General features: G+C 41.0%; 2 protein-coding genes across 3 annotated transcripts in view; both read left to right on the top strand.

Annotated features, from left to right (window-relative positions):
- LOC102214458 (MORC family CW-type zinc finger protein 4) overlaps positions 1 to 2333 on the top strand; it is a 13088-nt gene extending 10755 nt beyond the window's left edge. Inside the window, exons 14-16 of the mRNA XM_005723216.1 lie at positions 77 to 581; positions 1364 to 1527; positions 1898 to 2333. Coding sequence (XP_005723273.1) covers positions 77 to 581; positions 1364 to 1527; positions 1898 to 2054 — 826 coding nt within the window. The 3' untranslated portion in view covers positions 2055 to 2333. The remainder of the gene's footprint in view (positions 1 to 76; positions 582 to 1363; positions 1528 to 1897) is intronic.
- Positions 2334 to 5214: 2881 nt separating this feature from the next.
- The window catches only part of f8 (coagulation factor VIII, procoagulant component), a 14252-nt gene continuing 1579 nt past the window's right edge, over positions 5215 to 17887 (top strand). The window contains exons 1-25 of one of the 2 annotated variants that reach the window (XM_005723109.2): positions 5215 to 5544; positions 5880 to 5977; positions 6190 to 6312; positions 7550 to 7762; positions 8059 to 8241; positions 8436 to 8539; positions 8838 to 8958; positions 9052 to 9322; positions 9411 to 9576; positions 9688 to 9775; positions 10141 to 10358; positions 10466 to 10610; positions 10734 to 10943; positions 11279 to 12096; positions 12181 to 12323; positions 12622 to 12787; positions 12951 to 13190; positions 13307 to 13535; positions 13624 to 13806; positions 14015 to 14131; positions 14303 to 14374; positions 14615 to 14700; positions 14871 to 15026; positions 16020 to 16164; positions 16264 to 16412. In XM_005723109.2, coding sequence (XP_005723166.1) covers positions 5372 to 5544; positions 5880 to 5977; positions 6190 to 6312; positions 7550 to 7762; positions 8059 to 8241; positions 8436 to 8539; positions 8838 to 8958; positions 9052 to 9322; positions 9411 to 9576; positions 9688 to 9775; positions 10141 to 10358; positions 10466 to 10610; positions 10734 to 10943; positions 11279 to 12096; positions 12181 to 12323; positions 12622 to 12787; positions 12951 to 13190; positions 13307 to 13535; positions 13624 to 13806; positions 14015 to 14131; positions 14303 to 14374; positions 14615 to 14700; positions 14871 to 15026; positions 16020 to 16164; positions 16264 to 16412 — 4617 coding nt within the window. In that variant the 5' untranslated portion in view covers positions 5215 to 5371. Of the gene's footprint in view, positions 5545 to 5876; positions 5978 to 6189; positions 6313 to 7549; positions 7763 to 8058; positions 8242 to 8435; positions 8540 to 8837; positions 8959 to 9051; positions 9323 to 9410; positions 9577 to 9687; positions 9776 to 10140; positions 10359 to 10465; positions 10611 to 10733; positions 10944 to 11278; positions 12097 to 12180; positions 12324 to 12621; positions 12788 to 12950; positions 13191 to 13306; positions 13536 to 13623; positions 13807 to 14014; positions 14132 to 14302; positions 14375 to 14614; positions 14701 to 14870; positions 15027 to 16019; positions 16165 to 16263; positions 16413 to 17887 lie in introns of both variants that reach the window. The other variant, XM_005723108.1, reaches the window with a different exon arrangement.

Raw genomic sequence — 17887 nt, 5'->3', positions numbered from 1 at the left:
GTGTGTATAGATAGATATATCAGTGTTTAATACCTTGTATTAACCAATTAACCCTCCTTTTTTGTAACCCCAAAAGGATGTCAGATTCAATATTGTGCGTTGTTAAAAAGAAGCGGTACCTTTGGAAGCTTCACCAGTCCGATTCAGCAGTTACGGATAAGGAGTTGCATTCTGGGAAACAAAGTGATATAGTCAAGACATTATCCCCAGAAAAAAACAAAAAGGACGCCAGCAGCCGGGTAGAGAACTCAGACACAAACCCACCGCAAACCCACACCGGCAACACGTGGCAGCACTCACTCCCCTCCACACAGACTGTGAAAGTGCCCCCGCTGAGCCGAACAGAAGGGCAGCAGAGCAGGGTGCTGCCCACGGAAGGGGTTAACCGGGAGGCTAAAATGCAGAGGCTGGTTGGGTTGGAGAAAGAGGCTGAGAAGCTCCGCAGCCTTCTAGGTCTGGAAATCACAAAGACAACTCAAGGAACGATGACAAATGATGACAGCGACGAAAAAAGTCCAACGCAGACGCTGGAGAAACCATCGGGACGCAAAGAGGTCGGCTGTCAGACGGACATGGCTGAGGTCAGAAACCATTTAGAACCATTTTTGCCTTTTTAGTTTATTTAAATGTTGGTTAGACTAAAATTTAATGTAGTCACATTTACTCTATCATGATTTTCTTTTGATTCTCATCATTCCTTCTTGTAATGAGCCTCTTTTGATATTTACTTTAGTAGTAGTTATTAAACACTTGAAGGACATGTAATAATAATTCTTTCTGGTTAAAGTGGCCTGAATACATTGATTTAAAGCATATATTTTCAACAATATAGAGTTTCTTCCATAGTTTCCTTTTGTCCCGTCTCTCTCTCTCGTCTCCCTTTTCTTTCCTCTCACTACCCTCCGGTCACAGCGGATAGCTGCCTGTGCCTGATTCTGCAGGAGGTTTCTTCCTGTTAAAGGGGAGTTTTGCCCTTGGCACTGTCGCCAAGCCCTTGCTCATAGAGCATCGTATGATGACGTCATTTTTTCTGATGTTGTAGGGTCTTTTTACCTTACAATATTAAGCACCTTGAAGTGACTTCTTTGTGATTGGAGCTTTAAATTTAAAAAAAGTGAAATTTGATTTGACTTGCAGAGCTGAATTTAGCTACTAAAATATATTAATCAAAGGTAATCCCAAGTATAAGGTTTGATCATCTTAATAAGTAATTGAGTGTTTTGTAATCATATGAACAAATCAAGCACAAAAGAGTGAATTATTAAGAAGAATGATAAATACTGCAATGTAATGCGATTTATTTTAAATTTAGATTTAAATGCAATCTAAATGAAAACTTTGATTATCTCCTGCTGTCTATCAGTGCTCTACTTCATCCTCTGGCCTGATTCAGGCTGCAGAACTTCACGGGTTAAAAGCTGTGAGTGAGTCCAACAACCAGCCTGAACTGAGCAGAGCCAGGAAGGAAAAGACTGACAGCCAGACGAGAACAAGACTCAGTGACACTGAGGCCCGTGAAGACAACAGGTGAGTGCGTTATACAGACATCCACATGCAGCTGTGTAGACAGGGATCCCAAGCTATATATTGATATTGTTCTAATTTGAATGCCTAATGCTTAATTTATATTTATCTTCATCTGCACAAAGTACGTGTAGATAAATTGATCGAGTATCAGTCAAGACTGTGATTTATTTCACATCAACTTGATAGGTTTTAACAGGTTTTAACAAAGTGATAAAGGAACACCTCGTAAACATCTCACTTGTAGCCTTTTACACCTATTCATACACGATACAAAAGCTCAGTTCTCCCAGAAAAAATTTTCTTGAAACAAGAAGTGAAATGTGAGCTGTTTGGGTTTCTTGCTGTAGTGACAAATCTGTTGTACGCTCAGGTCTGTGCAGGAGAATCTGCATGACATCCGCCACAACGTTGTAGTGCTTCTCACGGCCCTCCTGCCCCAGCTGGACCTGGCCGGCATCAGCCTGGACACCAATGATGTAGACAACATCCTGCAGCAGATCATAGAGGTCAACTCCCTGAAGCTATGATCAGCAGTCCAGCAGAAGTCAATTATTATTCGTTGTGTTACACATACTTACACAGTTGTGTTTGGATCAGTTAAACTATTTGTTACTTCAGTATACAATATGCATACGTTAATAATTCTCTTTCTGTTGATTTGGAGAGTAATGTCATTCCCATGTTTTTCATATTCCTGGTGCTGCATGTGGATTACGTGTATAATAATGAAGATTATAAAACCTGGTAATATTTGTGTTCCGTGTGGTAATCAGTTTGCAGTGTTAAAATAAAAGACATGTATCGAATTACTTTACCTCAGTGTCTTTCAATTTACAAAATTACAGTTCAGGTGTATAAAAAAATTGCCCTGCACTGATTACTGTATCAAGCTGCGAGTGCCAAGAGTTCTTGTTAAGCAAGAGACTGGGAAAAAGAGACAGGAGAAATGCTAAGTACTAGTTTGCAAATCGTTTTTATAAAGAGAGTTAAGAGGAATAAAAGTTGTAACTTAAATTCTTGTAGCTAACTGTCGGGGTCAAGTCACCAAGTCTGACTACTCGTACTTGTGAAGCTGTCTTGTACATATGGCAAACGGTTGTCACATCGTTTTGAATACTTGTGCAGTATAATCTTTAAGAAACATGAGCATGTTGGTCGTGATGTCAGAAAATATGAGGGTTTTTTTTTGTCTCAGTTCATCCATTAATTTTTTAACTGTTGCTTTTCATTGTTCTGCTGCTTTTGTTGTTCTTTTTTAATTAGCTATTTAAGATGCTGTACACACTCGGTTGCTGTTTTCTAAACAGGATTTGTTATGTTTGCATTAAAATATTGAAACCAGTTATTGCTCACTGCATCTCTGTTTTTAAGCTACTCGTGGGTCCAATAGTGGGATTTAAAATGGGAAGGTTTTCAGTACTTATTCTTTTTGACCACAAGGTGACAGTAAAGCCTTTCAAAGACACCTTTGGAGAGGAAGGTGGAAAATTCTTTGCTTGGTTGGTTAAGTATCGACCATCCAGGGCATACAGTAATTGAATCTTTTAATATCTTGTATTGAAACTAAGTGGCATCTGTGCAGAGTGAATGGTATTATATTACACAATAGTTTGATACAGCATTAACAACCAACCAACACACCCTGGAAATTATTTCTTTTCTGTCTCTTTGACATTTTTGTAAACACTACACAGTGCATGAAGAACGTATGAAGGGATATATTGGTGAAAGGTGTGTAGTGATAATTTCTTGTAGAGGCACAGTTTCATAATGCAGGTATTCATTTATTGCTATTGTTTGGCTATTAAACATTGGAAACCCATTAAGGCACGTTAATAGCAAAACTCTTCTTGCTTCTGTTTTTTTCTTTCTTTTTATAAAGTTGTAAATGCAGGCGGTCCATTGGTGAATGCTATTTTCAAATAGTCAAGTATACACTTACCAACCTGTTCAACTGCTCATTAAATATTGACAAATTCCATGGCAACAACTCAATGCTTTTAGGCACAAAGACATGAGGAAGACAACCTGCTGACGTTTTAAGGGATCATCAGATGGGGAAGAAAGGTTAGCTAAGTGCCGTTGTGACGGTTGTTGGAGTATTTGATAAACTGCTGATCTAGTGGGGTTTTTGCACAAACATCTGCGGGGAGTATAGGGAATGATCTGGAAAAGAGATGACAAGTATTGATGACCATGCCCATTCCAATTTCAGATGGCTTCTTCCAACAAGTTAACACACCATCTAACATTGCTCAAACTGGTTTCTTGATAATGACTGTGTACTCAAATGGCCTCCACAGTCACCAGATCTGAGTCCAATACAGTTCATTTGAGATGTGGTGCAATGGCAGATTCACATCAAGGATGTGGAACCACACATCTGCAGCCACCGTGTGATGCTATTATGTCAATTTGGACCAAAATCTCTGAAGAATTTTTCTAGTACCTTGATGAATCTATGTTGTGAAGAATTAAGGCTGTGTTGAAGGCGAAAATGGTTCAACCCAATACTTGCAAGGTATGTTAAAAGCATTGCTATTCCAATTCCACTCCACTTACCTGTTATTCATCAATATTTGCTCTTTATAAATAAGCTAAATAACAGCCTGTGCTCTTTGAGAGTGAGAGGGTACCAACTGAGACAGAAGCCCTTCCTTCAAAATCAACACCTTCAAGTTCAACTGAAATTTGCAGCTGCCTACATGGAAAAGTTAAAACACCTTCTGGAGAAAATTCTTTAGTTAGACGAAACAAAGACTGAGCTGTTGGGCTACAATGACAAGCGGTCTGTTTGAAAGAGTAAAGGTGATGCATTCAAACCTGACAGCACTGTCTGAGCTGTCGAGCATGGCGGTGGTAGCATCATGCTCTGAGGCCGTTCTGCTGCCAGTGGCAGTGGTGCATTGCACAGTGGATGAAACAATGAAGCGGGAGCTATAACTCAAATAAAAATCTAGATATCTTGAACACAACTGGGTATTTCAACAGGACAGTGTTCCCAAACATAAATCAAAGCTGGTTTTGGAATAGATAAAGCAGACTAACATTGGACTTTTGGAATGCCCTTCCTAAAGCCCTGAGCTCAACTCTGCCAAAGATTTGCAGACTATGCTTAAATTCAGGAAAGCAATGAGTTGGCATGAATTCTGCCAAAATGAGTGTTCAAATATCCAGCCAGAATTATGCCAAAAACTTCCAAAAGCATCAGTTCATGTGCGACTTACACTTTTAACCAAATGTCAGAGGCGGTGTGTGTCCGTCTGTGTACTTTCGACACTGTGTGTATTAGGAAAAATCCCCCAAAAAGTCAAACTTGTGCACCCGATTCTTGTGATTAACGAATGTGCAGTACAATCGTTCCAACCTTAAAGAAAACAAACAAAAAACTGTTTAAAGAAATCATGAAAAGCCCCAAAATACAATTGATGTCAATTATGAGTATATATGAACCTTTGTAAAACTGGGATATTTGGCTTGTGTTTCATAATTATTTATCAATAATGTTTCCAACATGGAAAACTGTTGCTGAATGTACGAGTGAGTGTGTGTATGAATAAAGCTCCTTAATTACAAGTATTTAAGAATGTGTGACTCGGGGTAACTTTCTGACTCTGGGCGCCACATGGTGTAGCAAAGTTAGATAAATCTCTTTCCTGGAACACTGTCATGTAATGTTACCACAGCAGAGCGCGCAATCTCACTCACACACTCCCCAGCCACCACAGATCCCCCGCGTGCTTGAACCTCTCAGTGACTTGGCCCCTCTCCGCCCTCCTCCCTTTAAATATCTCAGCCCACGGAAGGCGCACCAGAGCCGTGGCAGTGTTCGACCCGGGACGCCATGGAGCCGACAAGTGCGCACGCAGCGATGAGAGCGACACTCGCGCTTCTGCTGCCTCTCCTCTGCTCCTCCGTCGAGCAAGCGCAGCAGCCAGGTGCTACTGTAAGAGAGTATTATATAGCAGCTGTAGAAATCGGCTGGGACTACGAGCCTCACCCAACAACTGAACAAAGGTAAACTCTTTCTTAAATATAAGTCTGATTTAGACAAATGAAAAGACGAGCAGTCTGTTCGGTTGGTAAATAATTGTGATGATTATGTTTCCAAATGAAGAAGAAGACTTAGCTTCAGAAAAATCTGTGTCCAGTCAGTTAGGTTAGTTTTGCTTTTATGTTTTTAGCTTTTCTTTGTGTAATTTTTGTTTTGTTTTGTTTCTTTAAATTACTTTTGAATTACTAGAAGTAAATTAAATGCAGTTTTATTAAGGAAGAGCTAATAAGGATATTTTAAGTCAGTTTTCTCATAAGTTTCTCTTCATAATTTTATGCGTGTTTTTATCTTTAAGAAGGACATCCAAGGACATTCCGCAAAAATACATCAAAGCAATTTATAGGGAGTATACGGACTCTACATACACTGTTCCCAAGCCAAGACCAGCATGGACAGGTAAGTCTCCTTGTACATATTTTCAATAATCAATTAAAAAAAAAAAGCCATAAGTGCTTGTATCATACCACATTTTCTGAATGTTATATTAACATCCAAGGACAGTCAGACAATTTTTCTGAGTGGTTTGAAAAAAAAAATGAAACAAATTCAACTTTATTTGCCTGAATTGTTTGAATTCTTAAAAAAAAAATGATGTAATTTTCTTGCAGGGATTCAAGGCCCTGTGATCGTCACGCAGGCTGGTGAAACGGTGGTGGTCCACTTCAAAAACCTAGCCTCTCAGCCCTACAGTATCAGCCCTGTGGGGATCACCTACTGGAAACAATCTGAAGGTTGGAGTAACAGAATGGAAAGAATTTGTCTTGCTTTCACTCATAAACTTACTCACAAGTTGAACCTTACTCAGTAGGATTCTGTTCTTCCTCACCAAGCAGCTAGCAAAACTTGACTCAGCTTTCTGACTCATGTCTGTTTAAACATAACGTTCATTCACAAAAAAAAGCCCAGATCCTTGCTTTCCAGTACTACTTTGGCTGAGATCAACACTTTTCCGGTTTTGCTTGAGTCTGAAAATATGTTATCCGAATCAAAATGTACCCAAAAAAACTGCTTGTTAAGGCTTATTAATGGTTTGATCATGAAAACGGTTTCCTAAGTTATACAGAACTCAGGAAATAACAGTTGCCACCTCATTCCTTAGAAATTACCAAGAGAAACGGTTTTCATTATCTTGCGTGTGCAGATATTGCACTGCCTGTGAGAGCCAAACAGTCAGTCTTTAAACTTCTTGCATCTTCAACACTACCCAACCGTCAAGGATATAGCTGAATATCACTGACTTAAGAAGGTTCTTAGTGTTAATAACCCCCCTACAGATTAATGCTGCCATGGATCTAATGCAGTCAGTTTCTGTAAGCAGTTCATGTCTTACCACCAAAGGATAGATTCCTATAACTGCGCTTATCCTAATCTGAAAAGCAGCTTCTGCCATGTCCAGGAACGGGATTTGATGAAGCAGATCCAATCACTTCAGCGTCACCACAAGCCGCCACTCATCAACCACTCTATTAGCTACACCTTGCTAGTAATGGGTTAGAACCTCTTTGTGTCTTCAGAATTGGCTTCATTCAACATGTCACAGACTCAGTAAGGTGCTGGAAACATTCCTCAGAGATTTTAGTCCACATTGACTTGATAGCATCACACAGTTACTGCAGATTTGTTGGTGGCACATCCACTATGTGAATCTCCCGTTCCACCACATCCGCTCTATTGGATATTTGGTGACTTTGGAAGCATTTTGAGTACAGCAGACTCAATTTTGTGTCCAATGAACCAGTTGAGATTATTTGAGTTTTGTGACATGGTTCTGGCCCAAGACGAACTTTAGCACATCATCTTGACTACCTATCTACATGCCTAAATGATGCGCTGATTTGCTGTCATGGGATTGGCTGATTAGAGTTATAAGACAGAGTGGCTAGAGAGTGTATTTTCTGCTTTCAATTCTTTCTACTGCTTGAAGGGTACAGATGAGTCACAAAGTGATTACATGTGGTTTCTTTCCAGGAGCTGGGTATGATGACTCCACAGCAGGCCAGGAGAAGGAAGATGATGCCGTCTCTCCTGGAGGATACTATGAGTATGTGTGGGACATCAGCCCTAAAGACGGCCCCACCACCAGCGACCCCGATTGCCTCACCTACTCATACACATCACGAGTCGATACAGTCAGAGACCTCAACTCAGGACTCATTGGTGCTCTGCTTATCTGTAAAGCAAGTAAGAATGCTACTGATTCATCTTTCTGTTGGTATTTTCCATAAAGACATACTATCAAAAATCAAAAACATAAAAAGAAAGAAATAAGGCCATCTTAATCAGAGCATCATCTAGCTTTAACTACTCTGACTCTGTTAGGTTTCAGTTAGAGGTATAGTTATGATAGCACTGCATGGAGATAAAAGCAGTGGACTGGAAAGAGAATTTCAAAGAAGTGTAAGGAATTGTGGAAATGTACTCGATGGGATCCTTTTATCGCATCCTGCATCGTGTGAATTATGCCTGTCTTCCTTCAGGTGCCTTCACAGAAGACGAGGAGAGGAGATATCCGGCGTTCGTCCTTTTTTTTGCAGTGTTTGATGAGACCAAAAGCTGGTATGGAGAGGTTGGAGAGAGGGTGAGCAGAGAGAAGTTCAAAAGGAGCAACGGCAAGAAGGAATACCACACCATCAATGGCTTTGTTAACTCAACGTTACCTGGTAATCAAGGAGCCTGACTCAGAACAGAAATCACTTAACATTACAGCGAGAAAGTCATGCTGTAATGTTAATTGCCGCTAACACTGTGCGGGCACAGCTTATCAGTGGCTGCTTTGTATTTGGTCGTCACAGGAATTTGGTCACATTTTATTCTGCCTTACCCACTCTCTCTGTTTCTGTGTTTTTGTGTGTAGGGTTGACAATGTGTCAGGGCCGAAATCCTGTGTTCTGGCATCTGATAGGCATGAGCACAGCTCCAGAAATCCACTCCATTCAGTTTCAGGATCATTCTTTGACGGTAATCTAATGTTTCATTCTGGAAGGGCAGGAACATGTATATGTAATAAGAATACACTTATATTAAGGAATATGTGCTGCTTCCTTATTATTGCTTGTTACTTTTCTATACAACACTACACTCAGTTTGGCTTCAGAAACAGTGCAACAGATATATAATAAAGCTCATTAAACTGTGTTTGTCACAGCAAAGCATTTTGGGATACGTGTTTTCTTTCTAAGAGTTAGGTGATGTTAGATTTTTAAACGCGATCTTAAATGTGCACTACACTGCCTTTGTTTGCTTTTTTTTTCTTCAGATATTGAACCATCGTAAAGTCACCGTGGAGGTAACCCCCATGAGCTTTATCACCGCAGAAATGAGACCTCACATCATCGGCAGCTTTCTAATCAGCTGCAAAATACATGCTCACCGCCATGGTAAGAAAGACCAAGACTCCGGAACCAGAACATTTTATTCATTTTGTTGTTTTGCGAGTCTTTACTTTCATTGTGCACGTCTGCTTGCCCCAGATGGCATGAACGCATTGTTCACAGTGGAGAAAAAATGCCCCGAGGTCGTTACTCCTCCAGCGCCCAACCGGCGTCAAGTCAAACACGAGGAGGACTACAGCGACGAGAACTACGACGACGGCGATTTGTTCAACGTGATCAACGTTAAACCAAAGAATACACAACTGCAAGTCAGAAGCCTCAGAGGACAGGAGTCCAAAACCTGGGTGCATTATATTGCTGCTGAAGAGGTCACCTGGAACTACGCTCCTCATCTCAAACCCTCTGACAGGTACTGAGAGGAATCATAGCAGAATAGCAGAAGAAAAACAGAGCGGCACTTGTTTAACTCAATGTTTGTTTTCTCTTTGCTTCATCAGTGAGTTCCAGTCCAGATATTTGCCTTCAGCTTCACACCACCTCAGCTACCAGTATAAAAAGGTCGTGTATGTGGAATACACAGATGGATCTTTCACTCAGCGGAAAGACCCTGACAGCCCACTCCTCGGCCCGATTCTGATTGGAAAAGTCAATGATCAGTTCCATGTGAGTGAATAACATTTCAGAGTTTTGCATCCTTAAATTTAAGTAAAAACTATCAGAATCACACCAGACTGAGAGGTGAACCTACCTTTGAATGGCTTTAATATTTTTCAGATCACCTTTAAGAACCTGGCCAGTCGCCCTTTCAATATCTACCCCAACGGCCTTACCAAGATCTTTCCGCTGCAAAGATCCACAAATGGTAAGCTTAAGAGACAAAATGATTGTCTCTCAGTTTTGAGTGGTTTTGTCAGACATCGAAAAGTTAATTTTAGTCATTGCGAGGTAGCATTTTTAAGGTTTCTCACACTGTTTAAGGTAATTTCCCCACTTTTAATCTGTAAATATAATCCCTGCAGTAGCAGATTACTTATCCGAAAAGCACACAGATAAAGTCAAGAAATAAATGACAGTTTTAAACACAGCACCTTTAAAATTGACAAGTTAAACGTGACTGTTTTTGATTAGTCCCTGTCACCAAAATGACAGACTCTAACATCTGATTGATTATCTTTATTAACGCCTAATGATTTCATTCACAAAGTCTTTTCAAATCTAACCAAACAGCTGCAGAGAGTGACCTGCACTCAATGGGTGTGCCCCCCAACAAGACGTTTGGCTACATTTGGAGGCTAACAACAGATGATGGGCCCTTGGAAGGAGACCCCACGTGTTTGACCCAGCTGTATCAAAGCACTGTCTCCCCAGAGAGGGACTTGGCCTCTGGGCTGGTGGGCACCCTGCTCATCTGCAAGTACGACGCCATCGATTTCAGAGGACGACTTGTGAGGAGAATGTTAATGTTTTCAAGCTGCAGCCACAACCGTTAATGTGCACTGACGTAACATTGCAGCTTGCTCTGTGTTTTGCTGAATCCTGTTTTTGCATGCAGTTGGGACCAGATAAGAAGTTCAGCTTGATATTCGCCATATTTGATGAGAACAGGAGTTGGTACTTTGATGAAAACATGCGGAAGTCCACTCAAAAGTCCTTCAACACCACGGAGCCCGACTTCTACAACTCAAATGTCATTTACAGTGAGTTACGTTTACTTCTTTTCGGTGGTTGTTACTGAAATGAAAGCCACTTTTGAACACAAAATCTAAAATAATCATCAGAAGTTGAAAAATAAATCATTTGATTTGCTTAATTCCTTTCAGGTGTAAATGGCATCATGTTCAGCAGGCGTCAGTTTGTGATGTGTCAGACTGATGTGACCTTCTGGCACGTTGCCAGTGTGGGCACCCAGAGTGACTTCCTCTCCGTCTACTTCACTGGAAACATGTTTCAGTACCAAGGCCTCTACCAGTCTGTCCTCACCCTATTTCCCATGACTGCTATAACTCTTCCCATGGAGACGGAGCTTATTGGTAAGGTCATAGGCCAACATCTGCAGAGAGAGTCAGCTGTTGTAATTGCAGGAACAAATTCATTTGTTAAATATTGTTTGGTGGGTGGATTCAAACTTTAGGCAACTCTGGAGTCTTGGTTTTTTATTGTTGTGTGACTCTGGTACCCTATTTCCACCCCTAAGTGACACAGACACAGTAAAGACACTGTAATCAGGGATGTAACAATCTGGAGAGCGCTGCTTTTTTAACAATGCGTATCAAGGCAGTTATACAGGACACACAAAGGTTGTTTGGCTTGTGTGCAAAGTGGATGTTTTACTTTGTATCGCACACACACTTTTCCCCTCTTGTAGGTGAGTGGGAGATCAGTGCCTTTGACAGCAGCCTCAAGAACCGCGGGATGAGCATCCACTACACCGTTCGTCCCTGCGGGAATGGAGACAGGGATGACGATCTCTCTGACTATATTGATAAAATAGACTTCCTGCCAAGAGGTTTGAGACCTGAAAATCACACAGTGTTGGTTCGAGTGTGCAAGAAAGCCCGGGCTCAAAACAGTACTCAGTCACTGAACACCACTGCTCAAACTGAAGGAACTGGACCGAGATGCCGCCTGAGGAAAGTGAGCATGGCATCGCTGAAAGGCGGGAAAGCTCCCTCTGAGAGTGAAATCCCACTGGATGTCTTGAAAGAATTAGACAGAGATGGAGAGAGGGCAGCTTCTGAGAATCAGACAGAGCATGGAGAAAGACAGAGACAAAGAAGGCAGGCAAACATAAATGAGACAGATGAAGACATAAGCTCTGAAGATTTAATGGATGAAGAAATTACAATGGAGATTGTTGGAGAAGTTGTGGAAAACATGACTGACATCGATGCCAAGGCAAAAGCTGAGGAAAGCAGAGAAATGCAAAGCGAGAAGAATGACACAGTGGTAGAACTTGAAGAGAGCAACGAGATCATACTGGACCGCGAACCCCTGTTGAGCACCAAGGTCTCAGCTGCAGAGTTACAAAATTCAGCAGATATGGATAAAAACTTAGTACCGCAAAACCACATTCGCATCAAGCCAGAGCGACTCATACATGATCTGCCTGATGTGGAAGTCAACTACACTGCTGCAAACACAACGATTGATCTGTCCTTCGAGTATGATGACTACAGTTATGAGGTACCGTGATGTATGTCTCACGCACATTTGTAAAGGACATTAAATAGCGCGAGTCTCACTACATAAATTCGAATTGTTTTTTAGGCAAATGACACATTAGATACAGTTGGTGCAGATTACATAAACGTGCGCTCTGGAGGAGTCAGACCTCGGCACTACTACATTGCTGCAGAGGAGATCATCTGGAACTACGGCATCAGAAAACCACAACAGGTCTTTGAAAACGGGTAAGAATTAAGTTTCCTTGCAGAAATTCTAGGAAACTGTCAAACATTTGTGGCACTATGCCTTTATTTTTCCTGTTGTTTTCTGGCCTTTTTGACTTCTTTCTCAAGTCTGTGTAATAAGAATAGGTCAGCTGAAGACTGAGAGAGGACAGGAAACTGTTTGAAAGCCCACCCAGTGTTTATGCAACCAACTTCCCCCATTAAAATGTGAAATCCTAATGTCACCTGAAAACCAAAAAAAATACATCTGTAATATAATTTGTGTAAACGGCAGTTTCGACTCAATCCCTCCTTTTAGTGAGATACGTCGAGGGATCAGGAAGTTCCTGCCAGATTATAAGAAGGTGGTGTTTCGAGCCTACAAGGATAAAGACTTCCTGCTACCTGAAGACAGAGGGGAGCTTCAGGAGCACTTGGGAATCATGGGACCTGTCATCACAACTGAGATTAATGATCTCCTTACTGTGAGTGCTACTGTACCCAAACCAAAGTAAAACAATGACTGTTTCCTCAAGACTTGGCAATCACAGATATCTAACTTGGTGCTGAAATATGGAAATAAATGTGAACAATGGTCATCAATTAATTAGTTAATTAAACCCATCTTCTCACTATGTCTAATCCCAGGTGACCTTTAAGAACAGCGCATCCAGACCGTTCTCCTTTCACCTTCACGGAGTCTATGACCGAAGCCAGGGGGCCAGCACTGCCCAAACAAGCTCCCCCTCTGCTCCGCCCGGGGTGCCAGGAGAGCCCGTTCCTCCTGGTGAAGCCCGAACTTATAACTGGAGAGTAACCAAGAAACAAGGACCGACTGACTCTGAATTTGACTGCAAGACTGGGGCCTACTACTCCACTGTGGACAAGGTCTGCAAAGTCTTCATTTGTAGCCTGTTCCTATCTTAAGATAGGAACTAAAATATCCAACATTAACACTATTCACCTGAGTAGGAGAAAATTCACAATTCTTTTTTATATTCTAGGAGAAGGACCTTCACTCAGGTCTGATCGGTCCACTTGTGATCTGTAAGCCTGGTACCCTCCGGCCCAATGAGAACACGCAGCCAGGCATCCAGGCGTTTTCCCTGCTCTTCCACACCTTTGATGAAACTAAAAGCTGGTACCTGGAGGAGAACCTGAAGCGACACTGTGCCCCACCTTGTCAAGTCAATGCTGAGGATCCCTGGTACCACACCAGCAATAAGTTTGCAGGTAAAGATTAACACATTGATTTCTGATGTAAAATCTGCCTGCCTAGGCTGTAATCACTCTAATAAGTAATGCCAATGTTTATCCTCAGCAATAAACGGCTATGTGGCAGAGACTCTTCCTAGTTTGCTGTTAGCCCAGTACCAGCGAGTCAGGTGGCACCTTTTGAACGTAGGAAGCGACACAGAGATCCATGCTGTGCACTTCCATGGTTTGCCTTTCACTATTCATGCTAAGCAGGAACACCGTATGGGCGTCTACAACCTCTTCCCTGGTAAATACATATGCATATTCATATACTTATTTCTCCACTCTCCCAGACTCTACTGCTCTTCATCTTATGATGACACATGAACAGATGCTTCCACTGAAATAACAGATTTTCTTTTTTTACCAGTTGGGGTTTTGTTTGCTTTTCCTGCAATGAAACACACTTTTTTCATGTATTGCATTGCTCACCAATTTATTCCTCCCTCCTCTAGGTGTATTTGGCACGGTGGAGATGAGACCACCCACGGTCGGCACTTGGCTGGTGGAATGCACTATTGGAGATTATCAGCTGGCTGGCATGAGGGCTAAACTACTGGTCTATGACCCAAGTACGTGCAATGTACTCTGACCAAGTAATGCTGCTGTAAATAGTATTGACTGCGTTTTTAGGTGAAGGATGGTACCAGCAGAACATGCTAAAAATTGTATAATATATGGGTAATTTTTGTGTGCATGTGGAAACTTGTAATGCATGGAATTTTTTTGGTTTTGCTATGCAGAATGTGTTTTGCCGCTGGGGATGAAATCAGGGAAGATTGAAGATTCCCAGATCACAGCATCAGATCACATAGGTAAGACAGCAGGAGAAGGGGAAGAGTTATTATTATATTTATTTATTTTAGTCCAATTCAGGAGGGAAACACACCAAGAAGGCTCTTAATCCCTCTTAGTGTGCGCAGAGGAGATGAAGGGCTTAACATACAAATGAAAAGAACTCACTCTGGTGGCCACCAGGAAACTTTATGAGATCTGAAAGCCCGGAAATTACCCACAGCGAGATGGATTATAACTGTGTTTTCACGTGTGTCTAGATTACTGGGAACCAGCGCTGGCAAGGCTGGACCAGTCAGGTTATATCAATGCCTGGATGGGCAAAAACAAGCAATCATGGATACAGGTTAGATGTGCAGCTTTCTTTGTTTCTGCTCTATTTCCTTCACTTACATAAAGTCATGATGTTCTGAACTGATCTAAAAAATGATGTCAAAATCAGTTTAATCAATCAGTTATCTCATATAAACCAAAAATAGGGCACAGGAAAATATAATGCAATGTCTGTGTTTTTAGGTTGATCTGCAAAGACCCACCCTCATGCATGGTGTGCAGACACAGGGAGTGAGGTCAAGGCTGAGAGAGCACTACATCACATACTTCACTGTCTCCTACAGCCTGGACCAGGAGACTTGGACTAATTACAGAGGAAACGAGACCAGCAACATCAATGTATGTCCACATGCTGAATATCTGTTACAGTGAGGGTTGAAATTGCCCTGTGATATTTAATTCCACAGTTTCTGATATGAGGCTTGAAGTAAGTAAATTTTACTTCAAATAAGCCAGGCGTCCTGACTGTCATTGCACCACATAAACATGACAATAAGATTATAAAAAGACTCAGAGCAATCCAGTTATAGGGGGAACTTGTAGCTTTTTTTTAATGACAAATAAGGCCAGTTACGATAAACATGTCTAGATTTTAAAAACAAAATCTCTTAAATATAAGATTATTACACTGGGCAGCAGCTGCAGTTTTGTGGCATGCACCACTAAAATGTTAACCCTTCTGGAAATTAGTACTGCAGCTTTGAAAAGTCCAAAACTAGAAACCACACATGTCATTTGCAAACCCCACATCGCCAAAAAAAAAGAGAGCACATGACCACTTTTATATTTTTATTGAAGTTCCAGATATGGCATGATGTCATTTAATGTGTGCTGGTTTGAAATTGTGTGTTATGGAACATTTCACAGGGCAAAAGCAGCTCTGCTATCTGTTTCCTGTTTCATGTTTGGAGGAAGACAAACCGCTTCCTCCATTATTCCTTTCTACTGAATCCAAAAGTTAAAGTGAAGAGTAGAAGCTCAAGCGAAAAGTGAAACTTGCTGCTGTGAAGCTGTTACTTAATATTTGATTGAGTCGACGGCTAAAATTATTTCCAATTCCTCATAGTTGCTTCTATTTTGCGTCAAAGCACCACAGAAATGAAAAGCCAAGGATAAATAGTAAATGAACTAACAAGGAGGCTTTATTAAATTGTTTCATTCTTAAATAAATGCTGTAAGACACCAAATACTTGGTTACTCATCTCAAGCAAATTTCAAGTCTGGAAAAGAAAGAAAAGTATGGAGAATGTGCGGCAGTTGTTTCAGTGCTGGGTTGTTCTGCTAAAACATGCCGTCCTGCCAAGTGTGATCTAAAAAGTGGTTCTGTTGTAGATCTTTCATGGCAACCTGGACAGCTCCAAAGTAAAAGAGAACCTCTTCTCCCCGCCATTCGTGGCACGTTACATCAGGATCCACCCTTACCGCGTTGTGCAGAGACCCGCTCTCCGGCTGGAGCTGCTGGGCTGTGATCTCAACAGTGAGTTGTACCAAAAATAACAAGAATGATCTCAATGTAGCTCTGTATAGACTGTGAAAGTGCTTACATCATATCTGTGTGATATATGTGCGTTGCCAGGCTGCTCTCTCCCTCTCGGACTCCAGAGGAAGAGTATTCCTGATGGCAGCTTCAGCGCTTCCTCATCTCACTCCTCGTTTCTCCGTACCTGGAAACCGAGTCTCGCTCGCCTCCACCAGGAGGGCGGCGCCAACGCCTGGAGGCCAATGGTGAACATGCACAGACATAATTACACATATGCAAAATTTGTAGAAAACTGTACACTGACTTATTTTTAATTAACATAAAGAATAAGAACAAGTGGCGGCTTTCAGGGAAGTTACTCTGGCCTTCATTTAGCATTTCAGAACTACACATGAGGAGAAAAGGATGTTGATTATGTTACGGTTAGTGGAGCGGAGACCATTTACAGTGTGTCTGACGTGCAGTTCACACAAACCATAAGTTCTGTTTAACTCTGATGTCTGGGAAAAAATATGTCTGCCCACTGAGGATATCATAAACCAGACAGTTTGTTTTATATCTCATTTAATCTTGGAATACAAATGAAATATTAAAAAATGTTTTACTCTAAGCAGCAAAAATATTAACAGATCAGCTTTGCAAGCACCATCAGTGCCTCAGCTATACTGTTCAAGAAGCTTCACCACTGAGAGAGCAGTAATTTGCATAATGACATTTATTAAGCTTTCAATCTTCTGTCTGAAGTTATCATTTTCACACTTCGCAGCACTGAACTTGAGAGGTGTGATTTGTCCTTGTGGAAAACTCTTGAGCTGCTTATTAAAGGTCACACACATCAGTTGGGACTGAGGTCAACCACTGCGCGCTACCTTTTACCTAGAACAGTCTTTTTAAAAGGTTTCAAGGATCTGATCGAATTAGATAATATTTTCCTTTTTTTAACATCCTGATTGGCTCCGCTAGTACCTGAAGTGAGTGCTAAGGTTAGACTAAACAGGAATACTGCAAATATGTCACAGGATACTGAAAAAAAAAAACACATTTTCTTTGCTTTTCTTTGTAAGCGTGAGAGATCTGATTTTTAGACTGGATTTTAATATAAAGAGCACAGGCACGCAGTGAGTTTCAAGTTCTGTTTAGACTTCTGATGCCAACCATTTCCCTGCAGTAAACAGCTAAAATGTTTCCTGAATGACGAATGGAGGATTTAAAGTACATAAAAAGTCTTCACAATAAGCACTCGTGTAGGTCTGGCCATGCACAGCGAAGTCATGTCAGTGGAAAATGATGCATCGCATTGCCAAAAGCATTTTCTTAGTTTATGAGTTTCCTCCTTCCTGGTAATACGGGAGAGGAAGCAGTGTGGTATTCATTTTGGCCATCTCTACATCTCTTTGCTTTCTTTGTTTCATTTGCTTCATTCAGAAACATGTATCCATTTCTTTTAGTCATAAAATTTTTTTTTACTAATTTAATTTATTAATTTTTGCACATAATATCAAATGTATAGATAGATAGATAGATAGATAGATAGATAGATAGATAGATAGATAGATAGATAGATAGATAGATAGATAGATAGATAGATTGCTACAGAATCGAAGAAGTGTGGTGCTGTAACAATACACCAACATTAAGTCATTTGGTGAAATCTCTTTTTCTGCATATTACACCATCATCCGTGCTATTGCAAAGTGGAAGTGTTTTGAAACCACTTCAG

This window comes from Pundamilia nyererei, unplaced genomic scaffold, assembly GCF_000239375.1.
Source record: "Pundamilia nyererei isolate P.nyererei 1_Seehausen unplaced genomic scaffold, PunNye1.0 scaffold00008, whole genome shotgun sequence".
In the NCBI taxonomy this organism is placed as follows: Eukaryota; Metazoa; Chordata; class Actinopteri; order Cichliformes; family Cichlidae; genus Pundamilia; species Pundamilia nyererei.
The sequence above is the reverse complement of the archived record's forward strand: the minus strand, read 5'-3'. Positions and strand labels throughout refer to the sequence as shown.